Raw genomic sequence first — 24651 nt, 5'->3', positions numbered from 1 at the left:
TAAGTTTCATAGTACTCAGAGCCATTTGAACCAATTTTGACATGTAGCAGCGCCAACACCTATGGTTATTGTTTCATTTCGTGCCGGCCGTAGTGGTCGTGCGGTTCTAGGCGCTGCAGTCTGGAACCGCGAGACCGCTACGGTCGCAGGTTCGAATCCTGCCTCGGGCATGGATGTGTGTGGTGTCCTTGGGTTAGTTGGGTTTAACTAGTTCTAAGTTCTAGGGGACTAATGACCTCAGAAGTTGAGTCCCATAGTGCTCAGAGCCATTTGAGCCATTTTTTTCATTTCCTTCCACAGCTAATGCTAAAATCTAGTAGACTGTTTCTTACTTTTCTCATTCGTTTGCTTGCGTTTACTGTGTCGTTGCAGCAAAGAAAGCAATAAAAGGAAATTCAAAAAAGCAGAAAAGACATGCAAATGTAAGCGGACAGTAGAGCCTTTTCTTTAATCCTCGAAATTTCACAATTGATTATATGCTAAAATAACAATTTCAGACTAGGTGCAATATTTGATTCAGAGAATGTCTGGTGCATATATTTGGGGAAACTAGTTCAGAACATTCAGAACATAGATATAGTGGTCTGCACATGACATGTAACAAGTACAGTCCAGTCGATATATGTAAATGTCGGCTGTTAGCTTTCAAGCAGGGATGTTGTGTTTGCTCATGCTTGTATGATACATTTATAATGAGGATACTGTTCATTGCATGCCTATTGTCCATGAGGCAGTTTTGTTTTGCACAACACTGTGTTCAAGTAAATATTTCTTGACAAAAAAATACAACGTATTACACGCACTACGTCATTTACTGCAATTTTGCCTCGTTTATAAAAGCATTGCACTAAGAAACTTTTCCAGGAGAAAACAGTCTAATGTCCTGTCTTCAACCCAGAGGAGCATGGTTTCTTTACTTGTTAATGGTTTGTTTTAGTTAGATTCTATCAGATTTCGTTAACGAAAACTGATCAGTAACTGTGACGTGTGACGTGCAACCTTGATTTTTGCTTGTAGAAACGACACTGCCGACGTATTTTAGCTATGTCGTCCGCTGCTGTAGCTGAGCATTCCAGATGATCAGTTTAAAACTACTTGTAGCAACACTTGATGTATGACCTCGCTATCGTACCAGGAACTCGAATCCTATCGCTGTCGCCACTGGTTACGACAGCAGCGCGAAAATTGCGGCTCATTCTCACAAAACATAATATCCAACTCACTTTTCTTATATTTCTTTTTGTTGCTGGCGATTCTAACTTCAAGCTATTACTCTCCTGTAGCAATACGTGAAGTAGTTTAGCTCACTTCTTTAATAGAGGCGTCTAAATACACTGATGTGCAAAACTGAAGGACGGGTAGATAAAGTAACGTAACATGTTAACAACTGGACGGAAATGAATAAATGTGCGGAGGCACGTTGTCGGAGTTGTAGCAACATCGTACAGAAAGCTGGACGCAACATGGCGTGATGTCAGCGTGACTACAGCGCCCCTACAAAAAAGAGAGCACGCGTCAATCAGAGAGCAGCTAAGGCGCCTTGTGGTTGTCGTCTTCATAACAAAATGGCCCGGGAACAACATCTGGATGACTACACAGAGGGAAGACCCATCGGAAAATTTGGCGAAATGCGAAGTGTGACGAGTGTAGCGCAAGCTCCGTTCCGAACCTCAGGCACTGCAGCCTAAGGAGAAGAGGCGGTGACCACATCAACTATAGCAGCAGATGCTCGTTACATTATGCAACAGGCAAGTAGGGACCCACGTCAAACAGCGAGTGTAATTACAACATCCACATTTAACATGAATACGAGGCACGCAATTTCAGGGTCCACAGTGGCAAAGCCGCTGTATGGAAGTGGTCTCCTTCCCTTTCAAATGGTTCAAAAAAAAAATGTTCAAATGTTTATGAAATCTTATGGGACTTAACTGCTAAGGTCCTCACTCCCTGAGCTTACACACTACTTAACCTAAATTATCCTAAGGACAAATACACACACACCCATGCCCTAGGGAGGACTCGAACCTCCGCCGGGATCAGCCGCACAGTGGCGCCTGAGACCGCTCGGCTAATCCCGGGCGGCTCAAATGGTTCAAATGGCTCTAAACACTATGGGACTTAACATCTGAGGTCATCAGTCCCCGAGACTAAGAACTACTTAAATCGAACTAACCTAAGGACATCATACACATCCATGCCCGAGGCAGGATTCGAACCGGCGACCGTAGCAGCAGCGCGGTTCCGGACTGAAGCGCCTAGAACTACTCGGCAACAACGGCCAGCCCTTCCTTTTCGACCAATACATTGTGTTCCGTTGACATCCGCACCATTCGCGACATCGTTTATTATAGTGCCAAGAGCTTAGGAAATGGACCACCGAGGGCTGGGATCACGTGCTCTTCTCTGATGAGAGCAGATTCAGCCTTAATAATGATTCTAGACGTACCCTAACTTAGCGAGACGTGGGAACACATAATTCACCCAGGAGCGTTGCCGAACATGATCGTTTTGGTGGTTCAGTTGTAATGGTGTAGTCTCAGCAGTGATTCTGAATGTACTCTCATAAGGCGGAGGTGGGAACACTTTTAGTCACCCAGGAAAATTGCCGAAAATCGATTGGCGGTCCAGTTGTTATGGAGTAGGGAGGCGTGCTGCTGTATGGACGTACTGGCCTCCAAATCTTTGAACACGGTAGACTCAATGGTCAAAGCTATTCTGACACTGTACTGCATCCACATGTGGATCTTTTCAGGGGTGTTTTCGGCCCTGACTTCATTTTTATGGATGGCAATTGGTGATCGCATTCAACAGCGCTGGTGAAGGGGCTCTCGAAACGAGAGGACATTCAGAGACTGGACCGATCTGCATTGTTCCCTCCCCCTCCCCCCTCCCCACTTAAATCCCATGGAGAACATGTAGGATGGGGTGATGAGACCTATTGCTGCACGTCACACCCACCAACGACAGTCGAGCAGTTGTCAGCTGCGCTGGTGGAGGAATGGAACGCCGGCCGTGTGACCGAGCGGTTCTAGGCGCTTCAGTCCGGAACCGTACTGCTGCTACGGTCGCAGGTTCGAATCCTGCCTCGGGAATGGGTGTGTGTGATGTCCTTAGGTTAGTTAGGTTTACGTAGTTCTAAGTCTAGGGGACTGATGACCTCAGATGTTAAGTCCCATAGTGCTTAGAGCCATTTCAACCGTTTGATGGAATGGAACGCCCTGCCACAAGACCTTACCAACCTTATGATCAGCATGGGACACGTTGCAAAGCACCCACTGCTGTTCGTGGTGATCACACACCCTACTCACAACAATGTTCTGCCTTGTGTAATGTCCACAGGATCACTGCAAATCGCGATGATTTCTGTGTAATAATTGTCTTTGAATAAAAGTGTCATTTCCGTTCGCCTCATTAAGTATTTCCTTCAGTTATCTTTTGTACTATACTGTAGCAGTTGTTCCTACGTATGGTTCAAGTTCCATCGTGCTATATTACTTAGCAATAACACATCATGCGAAAGTTACTTTCGTTTTACACACCAGTGTATACTGCAGTGGGCAAAGTGTGAGCAGCAGCGCGATAGGTCCAGAATGGCGCCCGTCGGCAATAAGCAAATTTAAAGCGAGGTAAGCCGCGCGCCCCATCTGTCTGCGAAGCGTGTGCACCTTGTTCTGCCTGCGTGCTATCATATTTTAGCAGCTTGTGTATCGCATTTTCTGAGGTGGAAATTTGGGATAATGTCAGAATTTTCCTAAAAGAGCGTGGAAAACCAGCTAAAACCACAGGCGGACTGGTCAGTGTCCCACATCAACACTTGTTAATCCACTGCGCAGACTACACGCTGCTCTGGCTGACCTCTCTGTCTTGCAAAATGGTTCAAATGGCTCTGAGCACTATGGGACTTAACATCTGTGGTCATCAGTCCCCTAGAACTTAGAACTACTTAAACCTAACTAACCTAAGGACATCACACACGTCCATCCACGAGGCAGGATTCGAACCTGCGACCGTAGCAGTCGCGCGGTTCCGGACTGAGCGCCTTAACCGCGAGACCACCGCGGCCGGCTCTGTCTTGCAAGTTGTCATTCTGTGCGTTGAGCTATACGAGCATGTAATGAATACATTGTACAACCGATAATCACTAGGCAAGTTACGATAGTTAATACTTTAGAAGAAGTTATCTCGTATGGACGGACCTAAAAATATTGTGCAATACTGACAACCGAGAATTCAAACAGAAGACCCGTCCGGGCTAATGACAGAACTTCCGCTTTGCTGCTGGGCTTGTTAGACGTCTGCCACATTTTAAGGGCTATGACGTCGTTGTATTTCGCAAGTTTCGCTCCGGACTCTCCCCACTGCAGTGAATCAACGACCCGGCGTTCAAACAATGACGCACGCGCCGTTTTTTCCCTGGCGCAGTGCACAAATTTACGCCTCGACGTGAAATTTGCTTTGTGCCGCTTCTTGGATAGCGCGAAAGGTTACTACGGCATGACTGCCACGTCGTGTGTTTGTTTCACAGTACGCCTGGTTCCACAGCAGTTGCTACTGACATGCAATTACTTTAACTCTTTCCTGTAAAAACGCTTCTGACGTTTCGTCAGCACGAATGGCCTGGTAGCGTATGCAGACGCACACCGACGCGTCTTAGAACTTGTGTTTCTTCACATGTTTCCAGAAAATGAGCTCTCTCTTAAGCGCGCAGTCTTTGCGAATTTATGTGCAACAACTCGTTTGATTTTTAAGATCGTCATTATTCGAAAAAGAGCCGGTATTAATGGAAGTCCAATAGGGATTCGATCATTTTCATTAAGCTTCACACCCCAGAAATCTGTTTTATATTTGTACTGTTTCACGTGTCGTCAACAGTATTTATTTACTCTTATTGCTGTTACTGCAGGAAATAAATCTCCAGTTACTAAGGGTAGTTTAGGAGAAGGCGCACATACATGAGTACGAACTATTGTGACGGAAAAAAACTCCAGATAAACAAATAAACTATGTGATCAAAAGTATCCGGATACCTGGCTGAAAATGACTTACAAGTTTCCAGAATGAGATTTTCACTCTGCAGCGGAGTGTGCGCTGATATGAAACTTCCTGGCAGATTAAAACTGTGTGCCGGACCGAGACTCGAACTCGGGACCTTTGCCTTTGAGGGCAAGTGCTCTACCAGCTGAACTACCCAAGCACGACTCACGGCCCCTCCTCACAGCCTTACTTCTGCCAGTACCTCGTCTCCTTGCTTCCAAACTTAAAAGAAGCTCTCCTGGAGGAGATTCTGAGCTGATAGTCCATGCTGCTGCAAACGTCGTCGAACTGTTCGTGCAGAAGGTTGTTATCTTGCAAACGTCCCCATCTAATGACTCCGGGATCGAGACTTGGCTGCACGATCCGTTACAGCCATACTGATAAGATGCCTGTCATCTGGACTGCTAGTGATACGAAACCGTTGGGACGCAGCACGGCGTTCCGTATTATCCTCCTGAACCCACCGATTCCATATTCTGCTAACAGTCATTGGATCTCGACCAACACGAGCAGCAATGTCGCGATACGATAAACCGCAATCTGACCTTTATCCAAGTTGGAAACATGATGGTACGCATTTCTCCTCCTTACACGAGGCATCACAACAACGTTTCACCAGGCAACGCCGGTCAACTGCTGTTTGTGTATGAGAAATCGGTTGGACACTTTACTCATGTCAGCACGTTGTAGGTGTCACCACCGGCGCCAATCTTGTCTGAATGCTCTGACAAGCTAATGATTTGCATATCATAGCACCTTCTTCCTGTCGGTTAAAGTTCGCGTCTTAGCACGTCATCTTCGTGGTGTAGCAATTTTAATGGCCAGTAGTGTACTTATCGGCTTCCTACACCAATCCTTTGTTGTTTGCTAATGTTATGTCATTCTCATTTTTCTACAATTAAACCTTGCGGAATAAAAAGGAGCCAGGTTCTAAAGCATTGAAGTTGCCGTTCTGTTCACATAAACAATATATTAAAATGCATTTTTTCGGGATGGTTAATATGGAATAACATAGGAGGGACGGAGAGGGAAAGAGAAAGAGCAGGCTGTCCGACATCTAGAGCCGAGTCTACGAGACGGTAAGCGCTTGTGTTACCTTGCGTAGGTGGTCGTTGTGCTGGCTGTGCCTGGCGCTAAGCGAGTTGGTCTCCCTGGGAGAAGCCTCGCTGTCTGCTGCGGGGTCGCGATGCCCGCGGCTCCCACACGCGCTGCTGGCGTCTGGGGCGGCGCTGCTGCAGTTGGCAGCTCTGCAGGCGGGGGCGCCCCGCGCGCCGCGCTGCCTGCCCGCCGGCCTGCTGCTGGTGTACGGGGCGGCGCGCGCCGCCGCTGGCGCCACCTGCTGGGCCGGCGCCGGCCTCGGCCTTCTGCACGTGCGGCCCGCCAGCTCCGCCCTCGCCGCTGCTTTCGCCCTCCTCCTCGCCTACGCACAGGTAACTCCTATGTCTCTGCACAATCTACAACGTAAGGCCACTGTACAGTGTGTAAGCTTTTAGATGGCAGACCTGTCCCTAGTCCCGAATCGGTAGAAGTCGGTAAACGTCGGGAGGCTTCGGTAAGCACGCAGTTTCGACTGCTGCCAACATTACGCAGCTGACTGTGTTGTACAAGGTAGCCATTGTCGTCTGCTTCGTTATTGTTTTGCGCTGTACTGTTCTCCATGTTGTGCTAAACATTACGAAAATCAGTGAAGAGGCAGTTGCTGGCCCATCTCGGGAGTCGCCAACAACCCCTACCGGTAAGCCTACGGTTAGAAGGAAACCAGTATTACGTAGCGATGCTCGCAAAATTATCGGATGAATGGTTTGTGAGTGCGTAGTAGACAAACATGTACATGACGATTTCAGTTTCGTTTACGAACAACATTTAAAGCGAGTTTTACTGCCAAGCCTTTCGTCTGCTTTCGTTTAAGCATGACGCGCAATTTGTAGTGCCAGCACTGCAACTGCTTGCCCCCCCCCCCCCCCCCCCCCCATCCCAACAGCTCAACTCTCCTCGGCAGCCGATGCTTGCTTCCTCTTCTACCCGCACTCCCCTCGCTACTCTGCCGTCTTACTGTTAACACACTATTCAACAGTTCTATTCGAGCCGCATCGAAAGCTTACATATTGTTATGACTACATCCTAGATATGACAAACGTGCCTCCCTCCAGAGATACATTTTACGATGAGCGCCGTTGAAAATTCAAATTCCCACTTCCCACTGATATTTACCTCTAACAATGTAATTCCATTGTACAACGCTACAGGCAGGTATGTATTTCTAAATAGATGGCAATTGAGACTGTTCGCAGTGTTGACCTATGCAAGCTTACTACTTTCTTTTATGATCTGGACTTTAACAAAAATGGCAACGTACTGTTAATCAGTACACAGGGTAAGTTTTTATCTAAATGACAATAGATTTATTCATTCTTAACATCACAAGACAAAAAAATGACTAAAAAACCTTCACACAAACATTTATATTTGACAACCGCTTTCACTAAGATCGGGTCTATGGTGGACAAAGTGATCAGCTGGAGATCGACACACGACATTAATCACTTTATCTGACTTGATACACTTGAATCCAGATTATGGCACAAAAACTACGTCACCACCAAGCATCTATATTCTTCTATTCAAAAGAAGAAAAATATGTTTCGAAAGAACAGGGTGCTGAGAAACATATATTGGAGCCCTAACGCCATGACAGCGAATACTTTATCCTCTGCTGGTCAAGGCGGCACCCCATGATGCGTTCGGCGATTGAAGTCATGAATGGCCACAATTAATGGCGTGCGCCCAAAAAGTCCAAGAACACGGTCTCGCGTTCGGTTAATTCGGAATCCAGGTACTTCCCTATGAGCCTCTGAAACCCAGTGGATTCCAGTATGCAGGTGGACCCATTTGCTGGTCTACCAAACCAATTCGACTCCGTTCCACGACTAAGTGTGAAGGAATATGTCAAATGTTTAGATGGCCGACTCAAGACGAGCTAGTACACCCACGCATCACTAGTTGTGTGCATGTTGCTAGAAGCAGTACCTCTGATAGTTCAGAAGGTGACTGGCACAGGCTCTTAGTGGCACAGTAGCAAAGGACACAAGTCTCTCTGTTTAGGTAGAGACCTGCAGTTCTTTATTAGCGAAGCGCCAGTTCCAGAGTGATCTTCCTCAGCCCTGTACCAAAAGCCCATTTACATCTTACACTTTCCCCACTTAAGGACAAGCCAGTCACGAGCTGGAGCGCGGCATTCGAAGCTCGGAGAGCGCCCCGTTCTATTTGACCAATCAGAGACTTTAAAGTTAACTGGGAGAAAAGGAAAAAAGATTCAGCTTCGCAGCTTCTTTCCCATGTGTTTACGCAGTGTCTTTTGCTAACAACATGACCAGGATGGAACCACACCCCACCATGAAAAGCTCCCCTGTTGCATCCATTTCGAAGCTTCCAAAGAACGGCCATAAACTTGCTAAAAGCCTTGTACTTTCACAAATATGTTTTGTAACAGAGTCTGGACGTCTGGGTGCCTGTGACCTGTTCCACAGAAATTCGCAGAACGCTCAAAGTTGTCTCGTCGGCTTCCTGCCTAACAAGGGCTCATCCTCTGCTTTATTGCCGGTCTGCAGTCCGCTGGCCATTGCAGCAGCGACTTCTCGGCGCTAGCCGGGTTAGCTGGACGTGGACGCCGACCGACTGAGACCGTGGAACTCGGCCGTCCGGAAATGTTTACACCCAGGTTCCGCAGAAAAAACGTTCCCTCAGCCCACCGTCACCGTGGTTTTACTGTAGAGATGGGTAGTTCGCGAACGAACGGGTGCAAAGGTACGGTTCACCAAGACGAACGAAAGGACCGAGGAACGAATTTCAAGGAAGGATCGGTTCATAGTTCACTTCGGTCGCGGCGGTCTACTTACAGTTTCCGGGAACGAGGAACGATCGGTTCGTAGTTCACTTCGGTCGCGGCGGTCACTTCGGCAGTTCTCGATCCAGCCTCGGCCGCGTGCTCGTCTCAGTCTCGGTCTCCCTCGGCGGCACTCGTTCTTCTCAAGACCACCTGTCGCAGTTGCACTGCCGATGCTCCTAGTTAGCTCAGTATCCAGTTCGTTTCGTTCACTGCGCTCGCCCATTTTACATGTGTTCCAAACTGTTGTTCCACTTGGATCTGGCTATTCAGCGTCCACGACCGGTAATCAAACGTATTTTATTGTTGCGTAAATTACATAAAAAGCACGTTTGAATGTAATAGGTACGTCTTTTCAGTAACAAAAGGGCATATCAGCTCACTTCATTATATCGATGAACAGCAAAAGACATACTTATAATAAGGCAATTTTTTTGTTATTCATATATTTTTTGGTTTCATCAACTTGATTTAGCAACTAACTTTCAATAATTTGCTTAATTTCTAGTGTAATAAAATTTATGTAAAACGATTTTGATGTATCTTTCATATACAAAACATTATTAGGCTCTAATTATTTTTAAGTTTGGTTGTTTCTAATTTGCATTACCTGCTAGTTTGGTTTCTTTGAAAAAAAAAGTGGGTTGTGGGTCATTTTGTCTCAGTAGCAAAAGCGCTGCTTCTCCATTTGAAAAGACATAGATTGCCATAAAATCATATTTACTTATTATCTCAAAACATTTGTTCAGAAGGAGCTTTTAAACCAAAAACTTTATTAATGCGAACTTTATTATTATTATTATTATTATTATTATTATTATTATTATTATTATTATTGCTGCATTAACTTTAATAATGCAACATAAAAATCTAGTTTTTACTAATCGTATGACGCAAGTATGATGAGAAAACCACATTTTATTTTATGCTTCCATAAAGTCTACTTCGCCTACGAACTCAGAGACAACGTGAAGTATATATAGGGTGTAAACGATTATTTTTACAACGTAGCATAGCTATGTAGTGCAAGTAGAAACGAAGAATTTTATAGAAGACACTTGTGGTCTATTAAGTTGGGAAACAGCCACCAACAGGTTTACAAGACTACACGTGCTATAGCCCATGCGTGTCGCGTGAGATTTTCATGTTCTCTTCTCCAGCTCTCTACACATAGTCATCGGTTGTTTCGCAATTGTTGCTTGCCTTAGCTTCTTGTTTCTTCACTGCCTAATTATTACACGTTTGTCTGTTTGTTGTATCTGCTCGTAACGGGCAACACATCGTCCCTAATTAGCGAGCAGTCTGTACTCGGGGTCGGTTTTCCGTGCGCCACCCTATATTATTTCCCTGCGATCAGCCACACAACGCTACATTTGGCTATACGAGAGGTTCTGCAGAATCACAGAAATTACTTCCAAAAGTGTGTAAGAATTCTGTAATGAATAAAAACTCTGTGCTCCAGGGGGGAGGCAAGTGCCCCCTCTTGGTGCCCTCCATCCTTCAGTCACCTACACTACTAGTTTTCAGTTTTTCATAAGAACCATATACCAAGCACAAATGAACGGTGAACGAGTAAAAATGAACGGTTCCCAAAAAAGAACTATCAGCAGTGAACTAGTTCCCAAGGATGAACGAGTTTGCCCATCTCTATTTTACTGCAGTCGTTTAACTTGGCACCCTGTTCCTTTGAATACAGGTAAAGCTTACCGTTATTTCTTCCCTAGAGCATGCAAGCAAGAACATTGACTACTGCCCACCATTTCATCATGATGTTTGAAGTCAAATCGTAATAAAGATCGTCTTCCCTAGGAGCACGAAGTGGCATAGCACCAGATCCGAAGTGAGAGCGCCCTGCAATCTCTCACCTATTCAAACAATATCTAGTGTGTCGCCCTTTAGCTTATATGTCATAAAACAGGATTACAACTATCTTTGTGGCTCCAAAAATGTCGAAAAAGCATCGGGAGACACAGAGACTGCATGGAGGATGCATAAGGGATTCCAAGCGAAACTTCTGCAGCATAGCCCATTTCTAAAACTTAAGCAGTAGGTTAAGTTTCTTATACTCGATCATCAAAACCAGTATTTTAATAAACTACACCCTGAAATATAAAAATAATAATTATAACATTATCAAATGTAATAAATATTAATTTTATTAAATTAAGTCATCCTGTAGCAATAATACTCTCTACTATTTTGCAAACCTTTCTTATCGATGTATCGACAGGAACAATAATAAAATCCTAAACGTTCGTAAATAACATTTGACAAGCAAAATAAACCAGAAGAACGTAAACCATGACTAATTACCGAAGAAAGAAAACCCAAAAAAGCCCACCAATGTCATTAAACTACGAATAACAATTCTTGTATGAGCAACAGAAGAATAAACTATTCAAAACTTTAAAACAAATTGTTAAGCAAAAATACATCCAACAATAACAACAACGCCTGATAAATCTAAAAACAGTTAAAAATAATTAAATCTTAAACGCAAAGAAATAGGTTAATCACCTTTATGACATGAAAACTGTCCGCCGCCGGCAGCTGAGTGGTCAGCGTAACAGAATGTCAATCCTAAGGGCCCGGGTTCGATTCCCGGCTGGCTCGGACATTTTCTCCACTCAGGGACTGGGTGTTGTCTTGTCCTAATCATCATCTATTCATTCCCACCGACGCGCAAGTCGCCGAAGTGGCGTCAAATCGAAAGACTTGCACCCGGCGAATGGTCTACCCGACGGGAGGCCTTAGTCACACGACATTTTACATGAAAAATACCATTTCCACCTAACTGCCGGTGGCAACTATTGGGAGGCAAGGCAGATGGATGGTTCAAATGGCTCTGAGCACAATGGGACTTAACATCTGTGGTCATCAGTCCGCTAGAACTTAGAACTACTTAAACCTAACTAACCTAAGGACATCACATACATCCATGCCCGAGGCAGGATTCGAACCTGCGATCGTAGCGGTCACGCGGTCCCAGACTAAAGCGCCAGAACCGCACGGCCACACCGGCCGGCAGATGGATGGTGTGTCAGGAGGCACTCTCACAGTTCGCCACTTGCCGGTTCCTCAGGGAAGAGGAGGTGCTTACCTGAGTACGTCGGTGGCCACAGTAAAAGAAGAGCGACTTTTATCCATTTATTTCTGCAAGTACATCTCTCCCTTAGCGATACTACGGAGGTCCTCTGCCGCTGCTTCTCCGGGTGCGCCGCGAGCGCTCACGAAATGGATGCTGCGTCTTCACCCTCTGCACTTGAAGAAGTTGGCACGTGTGTATGTGGCTTACACACGACGGCGTAGGAAGTCTTCGATCCCCTCCCGTAACTGTGGCTTTCTGCTCTCTGAACCGCGATGCCGGTTGTCGTATGGCCGAGAACTACGCCGACCCTAGCGTGCCGTGCAGGTAGGCCCCGTGGCTCCGCTGAAGTGTCAGGAGCGCTGGTGTCCTGACCCAAGTCGACACGGAAGACCCCCCTCCTCGGGCCTTCCCATCTGCTGTCAGCAGCGCCGAACCAGTGACTGGTGCTTACGGAGAGGAAGGCCTTAACACATTTGTTATACCAACAGACTGGTCCGTAACAATAATCAGTACGCTTTCTTGCGCTAGCGACGCGGCGCGATGAAGTGCTGCTAAGAACCAGAATGCTTATGTGGTATCAACACGATGGATGTCCAGCACATAATGCCTTGCGTGCAGGTCGTGTTCTGAACCGAAGGTATCCGGCAGATGGATTGGTCGAGAAGGAACAGTTGCTTGTCCTGATAGGTCTCCTGATGTAAATTATCTGGACTTTTTTCTATGGGGATGCATTAAAGACGTTGTCTATCGCGATATTCTAACAACTCCAGAGGTCATGCAGGAATGTATCGTGTTTGCTTGTAATTCTCTTCGGCAGGCAACACTGGAAGCAGTAAATAATTCTTTCAGTCAACGAGTGCACCAGTGTATCGGTGTCCAGGGTCACCACTTTGAGCACCTTTGAATGCTCTACTCCTTGGCAATAGTAGAGTCAAAGGCAAGTTTGTGTTATGATTTTACTTGGTTTTCATTTGTTTTCTGACAACTCCAGAAACTGGACGACTTTGTGATGCTGGGTTCTAAGTCAGTATTGTGTTGTGTAATTAATAACGTTGTGTTTCAGTGGATGGTACACTGTGAAATATTTTTGAGTAGGTCTTTAGGAGAGAAAAAAAATTACCGAATACAAAATACAGGGTGCCATTTAAAAGCTACAACAAAGGCTGTCATGCTGATTGATGTCCCCCTGGCGGCTAAAGAACATTTGCTTGAAACCTGGACAAACAGTTATTTAGGGGGTCAAGATAAATGGGACACCCTAGGGTCATTCACTAAGATATGCGAATAGGTTAATATGTTATTCTACAAGTAAAACTGAAGAAAAAAGTTCATATAAACATAGGTCCGTAAATGTTTAGTTACGCAGTTACGACTAATAAAAGATTTTGTCCGGAATTTAGCAAGTTCTCTAATATGAAGCGATCGCAAAACGGTACGAGGTTAATGTAAAGCGCGATTTCCGTTTAGTTTGTTGTCCCTGGTCTGGTGAATCTAATAAAACATGTCCCAGACGTGTATCTCCAGTAGTTTTCCAGAAGATCCATTTTGCAGAAGATCCAGAGAAGCAAAGAACTACAATAATTTCGTAAAATTTTTAATTTATTAACTACCCCGTTTTCTAAATTCCAGATAATTGCATAAAGATTTAAACAAAAGTTGTAGAGAATTTAATTTTGAAAAAATGATAGCAATAACGTTAAGTGAAACTGTATGAATGTGTCAGATAATCAGTTTTTATTAATACCATAGCACACATGCATTCATTTTAATCCGTAAAAAAACAACAGTTACTCTGTGGTTTTACTTAAATACACTGTTTTTATTATGTTCTTTCACAGAACAATACGGAAAACTAATTCGTTTCAATGTTAGGAAACGACTGAAACAACTCACTAACGCTTGCCGACAATGACATAAACGTTTCTACATTCTTAATGGAAAGTAAATTTACTTGTATAATAATCTTTGCTCCTCTGGATGTTCTGGAAAACTACTGCAGATACACGCCTGGGACATGTTTTATTTGATTCACCAGACCAATAACAGAATAAATTGAAATCGAGCTTCTCTTTAACCTTGTACAGTTTTGCGATCGCTTCATATTAGCTAAGTTGCTAAATTTCAGACAAAATCTTTTATTAGCCGTAACTCTTTAACTAAACATTTGCGGGCCTATGTTTGTATGAACATTTTCTTTAGTTTTACTTGTAGAAAAAAATATTAAAGTATTTGCACATCTTCGTGAAACACCCTGTATATATATACTGAAGAGCTAAAGAAACTGGTACACATGCCTAATATTATATAGGGCTCCTGGAAGCACGCAGAAGTGCAGCAACACGACGTGGCATGGACTAAACTAATGTCTGAAGTAGTGCTAGAGGGAATTGACACAATGAATGCTTCAGGGCTGTCCATAAATCCGTGAGAGTAAGACGGGGTAGAGATCTCATCTGAACAGTACGTTGCAAGGAATCCCAGCTTTGCTCAGTAGTTCTTGTCTGGGGAGTTAGGTGTTTAAACTCAGAAGAGTGTTTCTGATGCCTTTCTCTAGCAATTCTGGACATGTGCGGTGTCTCACTGTCCTGCCGGAATTACCCAAGTCCGTCGGAATTCACAATGGACGTGAATGGATGCAGGTGATCAGGCAGGATGCTTACGTACGTGTCACCTGTCAGAGTCGTGTCTAGGCGTATCAGGAATCCCATATCACTCCAACTGCACACGGACCACACCATTACTGAGCCTCCAACAGCTTGAACAGTCCCCTGCTGACACGCAGGGTCCATGGATTTATGTGGTTGTCTCCATACCCGTACACGACCACCCGCTCGATACAGTTTGAAACGAGACTCGCCCGACCAGGCAACATGTTTCCAATCATCAACAGTTCGAGGTCGGTATTGACCGACCCAGGCGAGGTGTAAATTTTGTAAATTTGTGGTAAGATCTCATGGAACCAAACTACTGAAGTCATCGCTCCATAAGCTTACACGCTACTTAATCTAATTTAACTTATGCTAAGGACAACACACACACCCATGCCCGAGGGAGGACTCGAACCTCCGACGAGGGGAGCCACGCAAACCGTGAAAAGACGCCAGACCGCGCAGCTACTCCGCGCTGCGAGGTGTAAAGCTTTGTGTCGTGCAGTCATCAAGAGTGCACGAGTGGGTCTTCGGCTCCGAAAGCCCATATCATCGTGTTTCGTTGAATGGTTTGCACACTGACACTTGTTGATGGCCCAGCGTTCAAATCTGCAACAATTAGCAGAAGGGTTGCACTTATGCGACGTTGAACGACTCTCTTCAGTCGCCGTTGGTCCCTCTCTTGCAGGGTCTTTTTCTGGCGTCAACGATGTCGGAGATTTTGGTGTTTTATCTGATCCCTGATATTCACGGTAACTCGTGAAATGGTCGTGCGGGAAAATCCCCACCTCGGAGATGCTGTCTTATCGCTCGTGCGCCGACTATATCACCACGTTCAAACTCACTTAACTCTTAACCTGCCATTGTAGCAGCAGTAACCTATCTAACAACTGCACCTGACACTTGTTACCTTATATCTTATATAGGCGTTGCCGACCGCAGCGTCGTATTCTACCTGTTTACTTATCTTTGTATTTAAATACTCATATCAAAACCAGTTTCTTGGCGCTTTGTTCTTATGCCCCGCCCCCTCTCCCCTCGGCGATTGTTGCCTGACGGTAAGTTACTTGTGTACCAAATTTGTATGAAGTAGGTCCATTGTTTTAGGAGATATGGAACATACATAGACACACACAGACACAGACACACACACACACACGCACACACACACACACAAACGAGAAAATGTATCTGTGCATGAAGTAAGTCCATTGTTTTAGGAGATTTGGAACACACACACAAATGCATCTTTGCATGTGTGGCATGTGTGTATGTTTGTATATTCCACATCTCCTAAAATAATAGACTTACTTTAAACAAATTTGGTACTCAAAAACCTTACCATCAGGCAACAATCACCATGGAGGTAGGGGGCGGGGTGTAAGAACAACCTAGCTATCAAAGGAGTGAGGGTGGCGTTTAAGAAGTGCAGCCCACGAAGCGTGTATTCTCAGATCCTATTCACCCAGTATCTGAGAATGAGAGCAGTTATCGACTTGCAACAAACTTTACACATAATTTCACACCATTACAAAATTTTTTCTCGCTCACAACGCCTGCAAAACGATGAAAGGACAAATGTTTATCGTTCACTACATTTCCACTATTCGTGTAGTGAAAGTACCGCATGAGGCATGAAGTTATAATTTGTTACTTCTTTACTACTAACTCTTTTCGACACATTTTGCATACAGTGTGCACGTATAGTAGTGAATGTAACTGCAAATTACATCGTTTTGCGACACTTAATTCAGGAGATATGACATCAAAAAAATTGAGAAGCGTGAAAAACTGACGCATCTTGCATGACGTTTAAATTTTTTACTTCTTTGCTACCAACTCTGTTCCCAACACCTTTTGCAGACAGTATACACATCTGTCGCCGAATGTTCCTATTATATTATATCATTGAACGATACATAGATCAGGAGATATGACGTTATGGGCGCGAAAAACTGCATCGTGAATGACGTTTAAATTTATTATTTCGTTACTACTTAAACCATTAGCAACATATTTTCAAGACAGTCCTCACATATGCCGCTGAATGTGCCTACACAATTATATCATTGCACGGTACATAGTTCAGCAGATATGATATCGTAAACGTTTTACCACCTCTGACAGTTGCCCACCCTCCAGTCTTAACAAAAACAGTACCGGTACATGTGCTCCACTTTCAGAGGTATCAGAACGGTTTTCGCTTATAACTTTCTGGTAGAGGGACTCTTACCTCAAATTGCTACATTTCCCTTCTCAATCGTCCTTCAAAGTTTGTAACATCATCACGGAATCACCCGGCATATACATATATTTTCAGGCTCCGGCGCCTTTGACGCTCTGTAGCGTCGTTGCATAACGTTCCCGGATATGGGTTCATTTGTAAAACTTGATCGGCTGAGTCACCTCTACAACTTCTGGAAGTGTGTAACATGAGTTGTGAAACACTCTGTATATAATATTTCGCTAACTGTGTTTTACCACAGTTATCTTCAGAATTTCAAAGAGTGTATTCCAATGGACATTGTCAGAAGCTTTCTCCAAGTCCACAAAAGCTATAAAAGTCGGTTTGCCTTTCCTCAATCTGTCTTAGAACATAAGTCGTAGGATCAGTACCACATCGCGTGTTCGATTATTTCTCTGTTATTCAAACTGATCTTCGCCATAATCTGTCCTTTCTATTCAATAATTTCCCACAGACTTCTCTCTTCTCTGTTTCTTCCTAGCATCCTCGCACTCCATAACTTATCTGCCCACTTAAATTTGAATATACAATACTGGCCATTAAAATTGCTACACCAAGAAGAAATGCAGATGATAAACGGGTATTCAATGGGCAAATATACACTCCTGGAAATTGAAATAAGAACACCGTGAATTCATTGTCCCAGGAAGGGGAAACTTTATTGACACATTCCTGGGGTCCAATACATCACATGATCACACTGACAGAACCACAGGCACTTAGATACAAGCAACAGAGCATGCACAATGTCGGCACTAGTACAGTGTATATCCACCTTACGCAGCAATGCAGGCTGCTATTCTCCCATGGAGACGATCGTAGAGATGCTGGATGTAGTCCTGTGGAACGGCTTGCCATGCTATTTCCACCTGGCGCCTCAGTTGGACCAGCGTTCGTGCTGGACGTGAAGACCGCGTGAGACGACGCTTCATCCAGTCCCAAACATGCTCAATGGGGGACAGATCCGGAGATCTTGCTGGCCAGGGTAGTTGACTTACACCTTCTAGAGCACGTTGGGTGGCACGGGATACATGCGGACGTGCATTGTCCTGTTGGAACAGCAAGTTCCCTTGCCGGTCTAGGAGTGGTAGAACGATGGGTTCCATGACGGTTTGGATGTACCGTGCACTATTCAGTGTCCCCTCGACGATCACCAGAGGTGTACGGCCAGTGTAGGAGATCGCTCCCCACACCATGATGCCGGGTGTTGGCCCTGTGTGCCTCGGTCGTATGCAGTCCTGATTGTGGCGCTCACCTGCACGGCGCCAAACACGCATACGACCATCATTGGCACCAAGGCAGAAGCGACTCTCATCGCTGAAGACGACACGTCTCCATTCGTCCCTCCATTCACGCCTGTCGCGACACCACTGGAGGCGGGCTGCACGATGTTGGGGCGTGAGCGGAAGACGGCCTAACGGTGTGCGAGACCGTAGCCCAGCTTCATGGAGACGGTTGCGAATGGTCCTCGCCGATACCCCAGGAGCAACAGTGTCCCTAATTTGCTGGGAAGTGGCCGTGCGGTCCCCTACGGCACTGTGTAGGATCCTACGGTCTTGGCGTGCATCCGTGCGTCGCTGCGGTCCGGTCCCAGGTCGACGGGCACGTGCACCTTCCGCCGACCACTGGCGACAACATCGATGTACTGTGGAGACCTCACACCCCACGTGTTGAGCAATTCGGCGGTACGTCCACCCGGCCTCCCGCATGCCCACTATACGCCCTCGCTCAAAGTTCGTCAACTGCACGTACGGTTCACGTTCACGCTGTCGCGGCATGCTACCAGTGTTAAAGACTGCGATGGAGCTCCGTATGCCACGGCAAACTGGCTGACACTGACGGCGGCGGTGCACAAATGCTGCGCAGCTAGCGCCATTCGACGGCCAACACCGCGGTTCCTGGTGTGTCCGCTGTGCCGTGCGTGTGATCATTGCTTGTACAGCCCTCTCGCAGTGTCCGGAGCAAGTATGGTGGGTCTGACACACCGGTGTCAATGTGTTCTTTTTTCCATTTCCAAGAGTGTATTATACTAGAACTGACATGTGATTACATTTTCACGCAATTTGGGTGTTTAGATCCTCATAAATCAGTACCCAGAACAACCACCTCTGGCCGTAACAACGGCCTTGATAAGCCTGGGCATTGAGTCAGACAGAGCTTGGATGGCGTGTGCACGTACAGCTGTCCATGTAGCTTCAACACGAACCACAGTTCATCAAGAGTAGCGACTGGCGTATTGTGACGAGCCAGTTGCTCGGCCACCATTGACCAGACATTTTCAGTTGGTGAGAGATCTGGAGAATGTGCTGGCCAGGGCAGCAGTCGAACATTTTCCGTATCCAGAAAGGCCCGTACAGGACCTGCAACATGCGGTCGTGCATTATCCTGCTGAAATGTAGGGTTTCGCAGGGATCGAATGTAGGGTAAAGCCACGGGTCGTAACACATCTGAAATGTAACGTCCACTGTTCAAAGTGCCGTTAAAGCGAACAATAGGTGACCGAGAGGTGTAACCAATGGCACCCCATACCATCACGCCGGGTGATACGCCACTATGGCGATGACGAATATACGCTTCCAATGTGCGTTCACCGCGATGTCACCGAACACGGATGCGACCATCATGATGCTGTAAGCAGAACCTGGATTCATCCGAAAAAATTACGTTTTGTCGTTCGTGCACCCACGTTCGTCATTGAGTACACCATCGCAGGCGCTCCAGGCTGTGATGCAGCGTCAAGGGTAACCGCAGCCATGGTCTCCGAGCTGATAGTCCATGGTGCTGCAAACGTCGTCGAACTGTTCGTGCAGATGGTTGTTGTCTTGCAAACGTTCCCATCTGTTGTCTCGGGGATCGGGACGTGGCTGCACGATCCGTTACAGCCACGCGGATAAGATGCCAGTCATCTCGACTGCTAGTGATACGAGGCCGTTGGGATCCAGCACTGCGTTCCGTATTACCCTTCTGAACCCACCGATTCCATATTCTGCGAACAGTCATTGGATCTCGACCAACGCGAGCAGCAATGTCGCAGTACGATAAACTGCAATAGCGATAGCCTACAATCCGACCTTTATCGAAGTCGGAAACGTGATGGTACGCATATTTCCTCCTTACACGAGCCATCACAACGTTTTACCAGAAACGCTGGTTAACTGGTGTTTGTGTATGAGAAATCGGTTGGAAACTTTCCGCATGTCAGCACGTTGTAGGTGTCGCCACCGGCGCCAACCTTGTTTGAATGCTCTGAAAAGCTTATTATTTGCATATCACAGCATCTTCTTCCTGTCGGTTAAATTTCGCGTCTGTAGTAGGTCATCTTCATGGTGTAGAAATTTTAATGGCCAGTAGTGTATTTTGAATCCTTCTGTTTTAACAGATTTCAAGTCTTTCCCGTGTCTTCTTCCCTGATTTTCCTATTTCCGCGCTTTGCTTCCACACAATGTTCAGCTCCAGTCTTTTAGTGGCAACAGAGAAACCTCTTTTGAGATCTTTATTCTCCTACTCCTGCTTGTCTAGTCTTGCTTCCTCGTAGGATAATTCTTGCACTTCTCGAATCACGTCTCCTGTCGATTTTTAATCTTTAATAAGTGGCTTTTCTCCTTTTTCTGCTCTTCATGACTCGTTTTTGCCGTGTCCGCCCTTACTCCACTTTCAGTGCGATGTAGTCTGTCTGTTCCCTTCAGCATTCTCGTCCCTGATTTAGGCCGGAAACACTACACTGTCGGCGAACTTTATCACTAGGGTGTACTCCGCTTACCATTTTGATCCTCGTTTGCAACATTCTTTTGTTTCCTTGCTCGACATACAAATTACGCTACAACAGCTATTAATTGCAGCTCTGCCTCATATCCTTATTTTCACGAATTTGTCTTTGATGGCCTGTATTCACGATTCCCCTTTGATTTTTGTAGTCATTGTGGATTACTCGTCTGCCTCTACACTTCATTGTCGTTCGGCTAGGGTTTCGTAACTTTTTATCCTATCATACGTACTCAACATCATGATCTAAACCCACAGTGATGTTAAAATGCCGAGCGCAGGCTGCTCTAGCGTTCTATGATACGATTTTTGCCAGCGAAAGCCGCATAACATCTGAAACAGTAATCCAAGATAATAAGTCCTTCTGTGACTACGGAAACATTGACGGTGATTGGTGGTTGGGGCAGCAAGAGACGGGGGAGGGGAGGGGGGAAGTGGGGAAAGCTGCGAGATACCAAGATATTTCTAGGAGACGCAAAGCTTGGTCAGCAGCGCTGGAACAGTATCCGACTCGACCGGAAATTCGCAATCTAACAACGTCAGGAACTGGAAGCTTCTCAAGTCGGAGTCGAAGTTTAGCTTGGACAACAACGCGTTACAGCAGGTCGTAAGACGAGAGTATCGCCCTTTTATCAGACGTAGCGCAGGCTGCGCTGTCGCTGTTTGCCCGTAAACAGGAATGCTACGCGCGCTGTGAACTGTGAGAGAGCGTAGCCGCGCCACGTGTGGCTGTGACCCTGCCATCCAGGTCATAAATCTCGCACAAGTGGGAACACTCCACTCCAGCAATTCACGCCGGTTTCCGCATTAAGGACGCGCTTCTGTTTGGCCTCCATAAGCACGCTCTGCGTCCCATCGCCGCACAACTCATCTACCGCTCCCCTCCGAGGCAGCGCTGGGGCCCCTATCACGTTTCTTTTTCTGTTCTTGTTTTTCATTTTATTTCTAGAGACCATAAAGTAACATTTAGATTGTTTACTTATATCGCCATTGTACTATGTAATTTTAAGAGTGATTGACTCACTAACCAACATCTTAAGGGGAAAAACGATAATTGGAGGATTCTTCCAGTGAAATTTTTGGGCTTACCTTCAGTTAGTTTTAGGAGTCGTTTCTCTTTAAATATTTTCATATATGTATGAAGTGGCTGATTTCAGTGGTTGATCTTCCAATCCTGCAATCACACAACAATGGGTCTTTCTCTACATCTGCACATACATCGACATTTGCACTATCACTCTACAGTTCACAATTAAGTCCCTGACAGAGGGTTCATCGAACCACTTTCAAGCTGTTTCTCTACAGTTACACTCTCGAAAAACGCGCGGGAAAACGAGCACTTAAATCTTTCCACGCGAGCTCTGATTTCTCTTATTTTATTACGATCGTCATTTCTCACTATGTAGGTGAGCGCCAATAAAATCTTTTCGCGCTCTGAGGGCAAAGTCGGTGGCGGAAATTTCACGAGAAGGTCCTGCCGCAGCGAAAGACGCCTTTGGTTTATTGATTGCCACAGCAATTCGTGGCACTCTCTCCTGTATTACGCGGTTAAGCAAAACAAAACGAGCCACCGTTCTTTGGACTTTTTTGATGTCGTTCGTCAATCGTAACTGATGCGGATCCCACGACGCACAGTAGTACTCTAGAAGAGCGCAGACAAGCGTAGTGTAAGCAGACTCTTTAGTAGATCTGCCGCATTTTCAAGGGTTCTGCCGGTAAATGGCAATCTTTAGTTAGCTTTCCCCACAATTTTATCTACATGGTCGTTCCTGTTTAATTTATTTGTAGTTGTAATCACTAAGTGATTAGTTGAATTTACAGCCTTTAGATTCGTGTGATTTGCTGTACAATCGAAATTTAGCAGATTCCTTTCAGTTCTCATGTGGATGACTTCACACTTTTCATTATTTAGAGTCAATAGCCACTTCTCCCAGTCACTTGTGTCATAGTCTGTACGCCAGATTTCCACACTCCTAAACATCCCTTGGTCCACTGTTTCCGATGTGATAATGAAATGGAAAGGTGAAGGGACCCGTACAGCACAAAAGCGTACAGGCTGACCTCATCTGTTGACTGACAGAGACCAACGACAGTTGAAGTGGGTCATAATGTGTAATAGGCAAACATCCATTCAGACCATCACACAGGAATTCTAAACTGCATCAGGACCCATTGCAAATACTATGACAGTTAGGCGGAGGTGAGAAAACTTGGATTTCATGGTCAAGCGGCTGCTAATATGCCATATATCACGCCGGTAAGTGCCAAACGAAGCCCCGCTTGGTGTAAGGAGCGTAAAAATTGGATGACTGAACAGTGGAAAAACGTTGTGTGGAGTGACGAATCACGGTGAACAATGTCGCGATCCGATGGCAGGGTGTGGGTATGGTGAATGCCTGGTGAACGTCATCTGCCAGCATGTGTAGTGCCAACAGTAAAATTCGGAGGCGTTGGTGTTCTGGTATAGTTGTGTTTTTCATGGATGGGGCTTGCACCCCTCGTTGTTTGGCGCGACACTATCACAGCACTGGCCTAAACTGATGTTTTAAGCACCTTCTTGCTTCCCACTGTTGATGAGCAATTCGGGGTTAGCGATTGCATCTTTCAACACGATCGAGCACCTGTTCATAATGCACCGGCTGTGGCGGAGTGGTTGCACGACAATAACAACCCTGTAATGGACTGGCCTGCACAGAGTCCTGACCTGAATCCTATAGAACACGTTTGAGATGTTTTGGAACGCCGACTTCGTGCCAGGCCTCTCCAACCGACATCGATACCTCTCCCAGTTCAGCTCTCCGTCAAGAATGGGCTGCCATTCCTCAAGAAATCTTCCAGCACCTGATTGGACGTATGCCTGCGACAGTGGCTAAGGGTGGGCCAACACCATATTGAATTCCAGCGTTACCGATGAAAGGTGCCACGAACTTGTTAGTTATTTTCAGCCAGGTGTCCGGATACTTCTGATCACATAGTGTATATCTTTTCTAAATAATTTTGCAATTGTTTTTGATCAGTTTATGACTTTACGAGACAGTAAATGACAACATAATAAGCAAACAATCTAAGTAATCTGCTCAGATTGTCCCCTAAAACATTTATGTAGGGCAGGAAGAGCGTGGGGCCTATAGCACCTCGTTGGCGGTGCCAGATATTACTACAGTTTTACTCGATGACTTTCTGCCCTTTTATGCGTAGTACGTTACACTTGTTTATTTTGAGAGTCAGTCAGCAATCCCTGCACTAAGCGTCGATCCTTTGCAAGTCTTCCTGCATTTTGTTACAGTTTTGTATCTTTTCGAATTCTCTGTATACTAGAGCATGTTCCGTGAAAAGTCTCACTCAACTTCCTACGTTATCCACTGTGTCATATATTTGAAAAGTAATGCTCCTGTAACATTTCTCTGCGGTATGTCTGAAGTTCCTTTCCCGTCTGAGGATTTCTCTCTGTGGAGAATAGCTCTAGATTGTCCGTAACTGCGGAGAACACGTAGCTCTGTGTTCATGACTTGAATCAGTTATTTAAAATTATTAAAACTTATGTTTTATTGGTCATATGAGCGATGCGCTACGTGTTTGGATCTTTCGGCTGTTAACTAATGCGTTATTATCAAGAGCATATGCAGGATCTGAGGTAGAAGGGGCAACTCTCGTAAATTTGATCGAAGGGGGAAGAGTGAGAAAACGAAGAACAATTACTTACAAAATAAAACCCAAATCTACTGAAAACCAATGTATGTTACTCACCTAACACATACTTTATAATATGTACCTGTTATCTACAACGTACGTACAGACAAAATAATAGTTTGTTTGATATTTTGCTGTAAGGCAGATAACGTTCAGAGATATGCGAGTACTCCCTGTATACACGTTTTTAGCAGATTTTGGCAATAACTGGTAGCAAGAGAAAAAATCTCACTAACTGAAGGTATATCACCACTGCAAGCTTTCAGAATCGAGAGCCGTTCAAAAATGGCTCAAATGGCTC

At 45.4% G+C, this 24651-nt stretch overlaps 1 protein-coding gene across 2 annotated transcripts in view; it reads left to right on the top strand.

Moving 5' to 3' along the window:
* LOC126357744 (ATP-binding cassette sub-family C member Sur) overlaps nucleotides 1-24651 on the top strand; it is a 546341-nt gene that overhangs the window by 200410 nt on the left and 321280 nt on the right. Inside the window, exon 2 of one of the 2 annotated variants that reach the window (XM_050007483.1) lies at nucleotides 6140-6464. In XM_050007483.1, the coding sequence (XP_049863440.1) occupies nucleotides 6140-6464 (325 nt within the window). Of the gene's footprint in view, nucleotides 1-6139; nucleotides 6465-24651 lie in introns of those variants that run through there. The other variant, XM_050007484.1, reaches the window with a different exon arrangement.

The sequence above is a fragment of the Schistocerca gregaria genome, chromosome 1 (genome assembly GCF_023897955.1).
Source record: "Schistocerca gregaria isolate iqSchGreg1 chromosome 1, iqSchGreg1.2, whole genome shotgun sequence".
NCBI classification, from domain to species: Eukaryota; Metazoa; Arthropoda; class Insecta; order Orthoptera; family Acrididae; genus Schistocerca; species Schistocerca gregaria.
The sequence above is the reverse complement of the archived record's forward strand: the minus strand, read 5'-3'. Positions and strand labels throughout refer to the sequence as shown.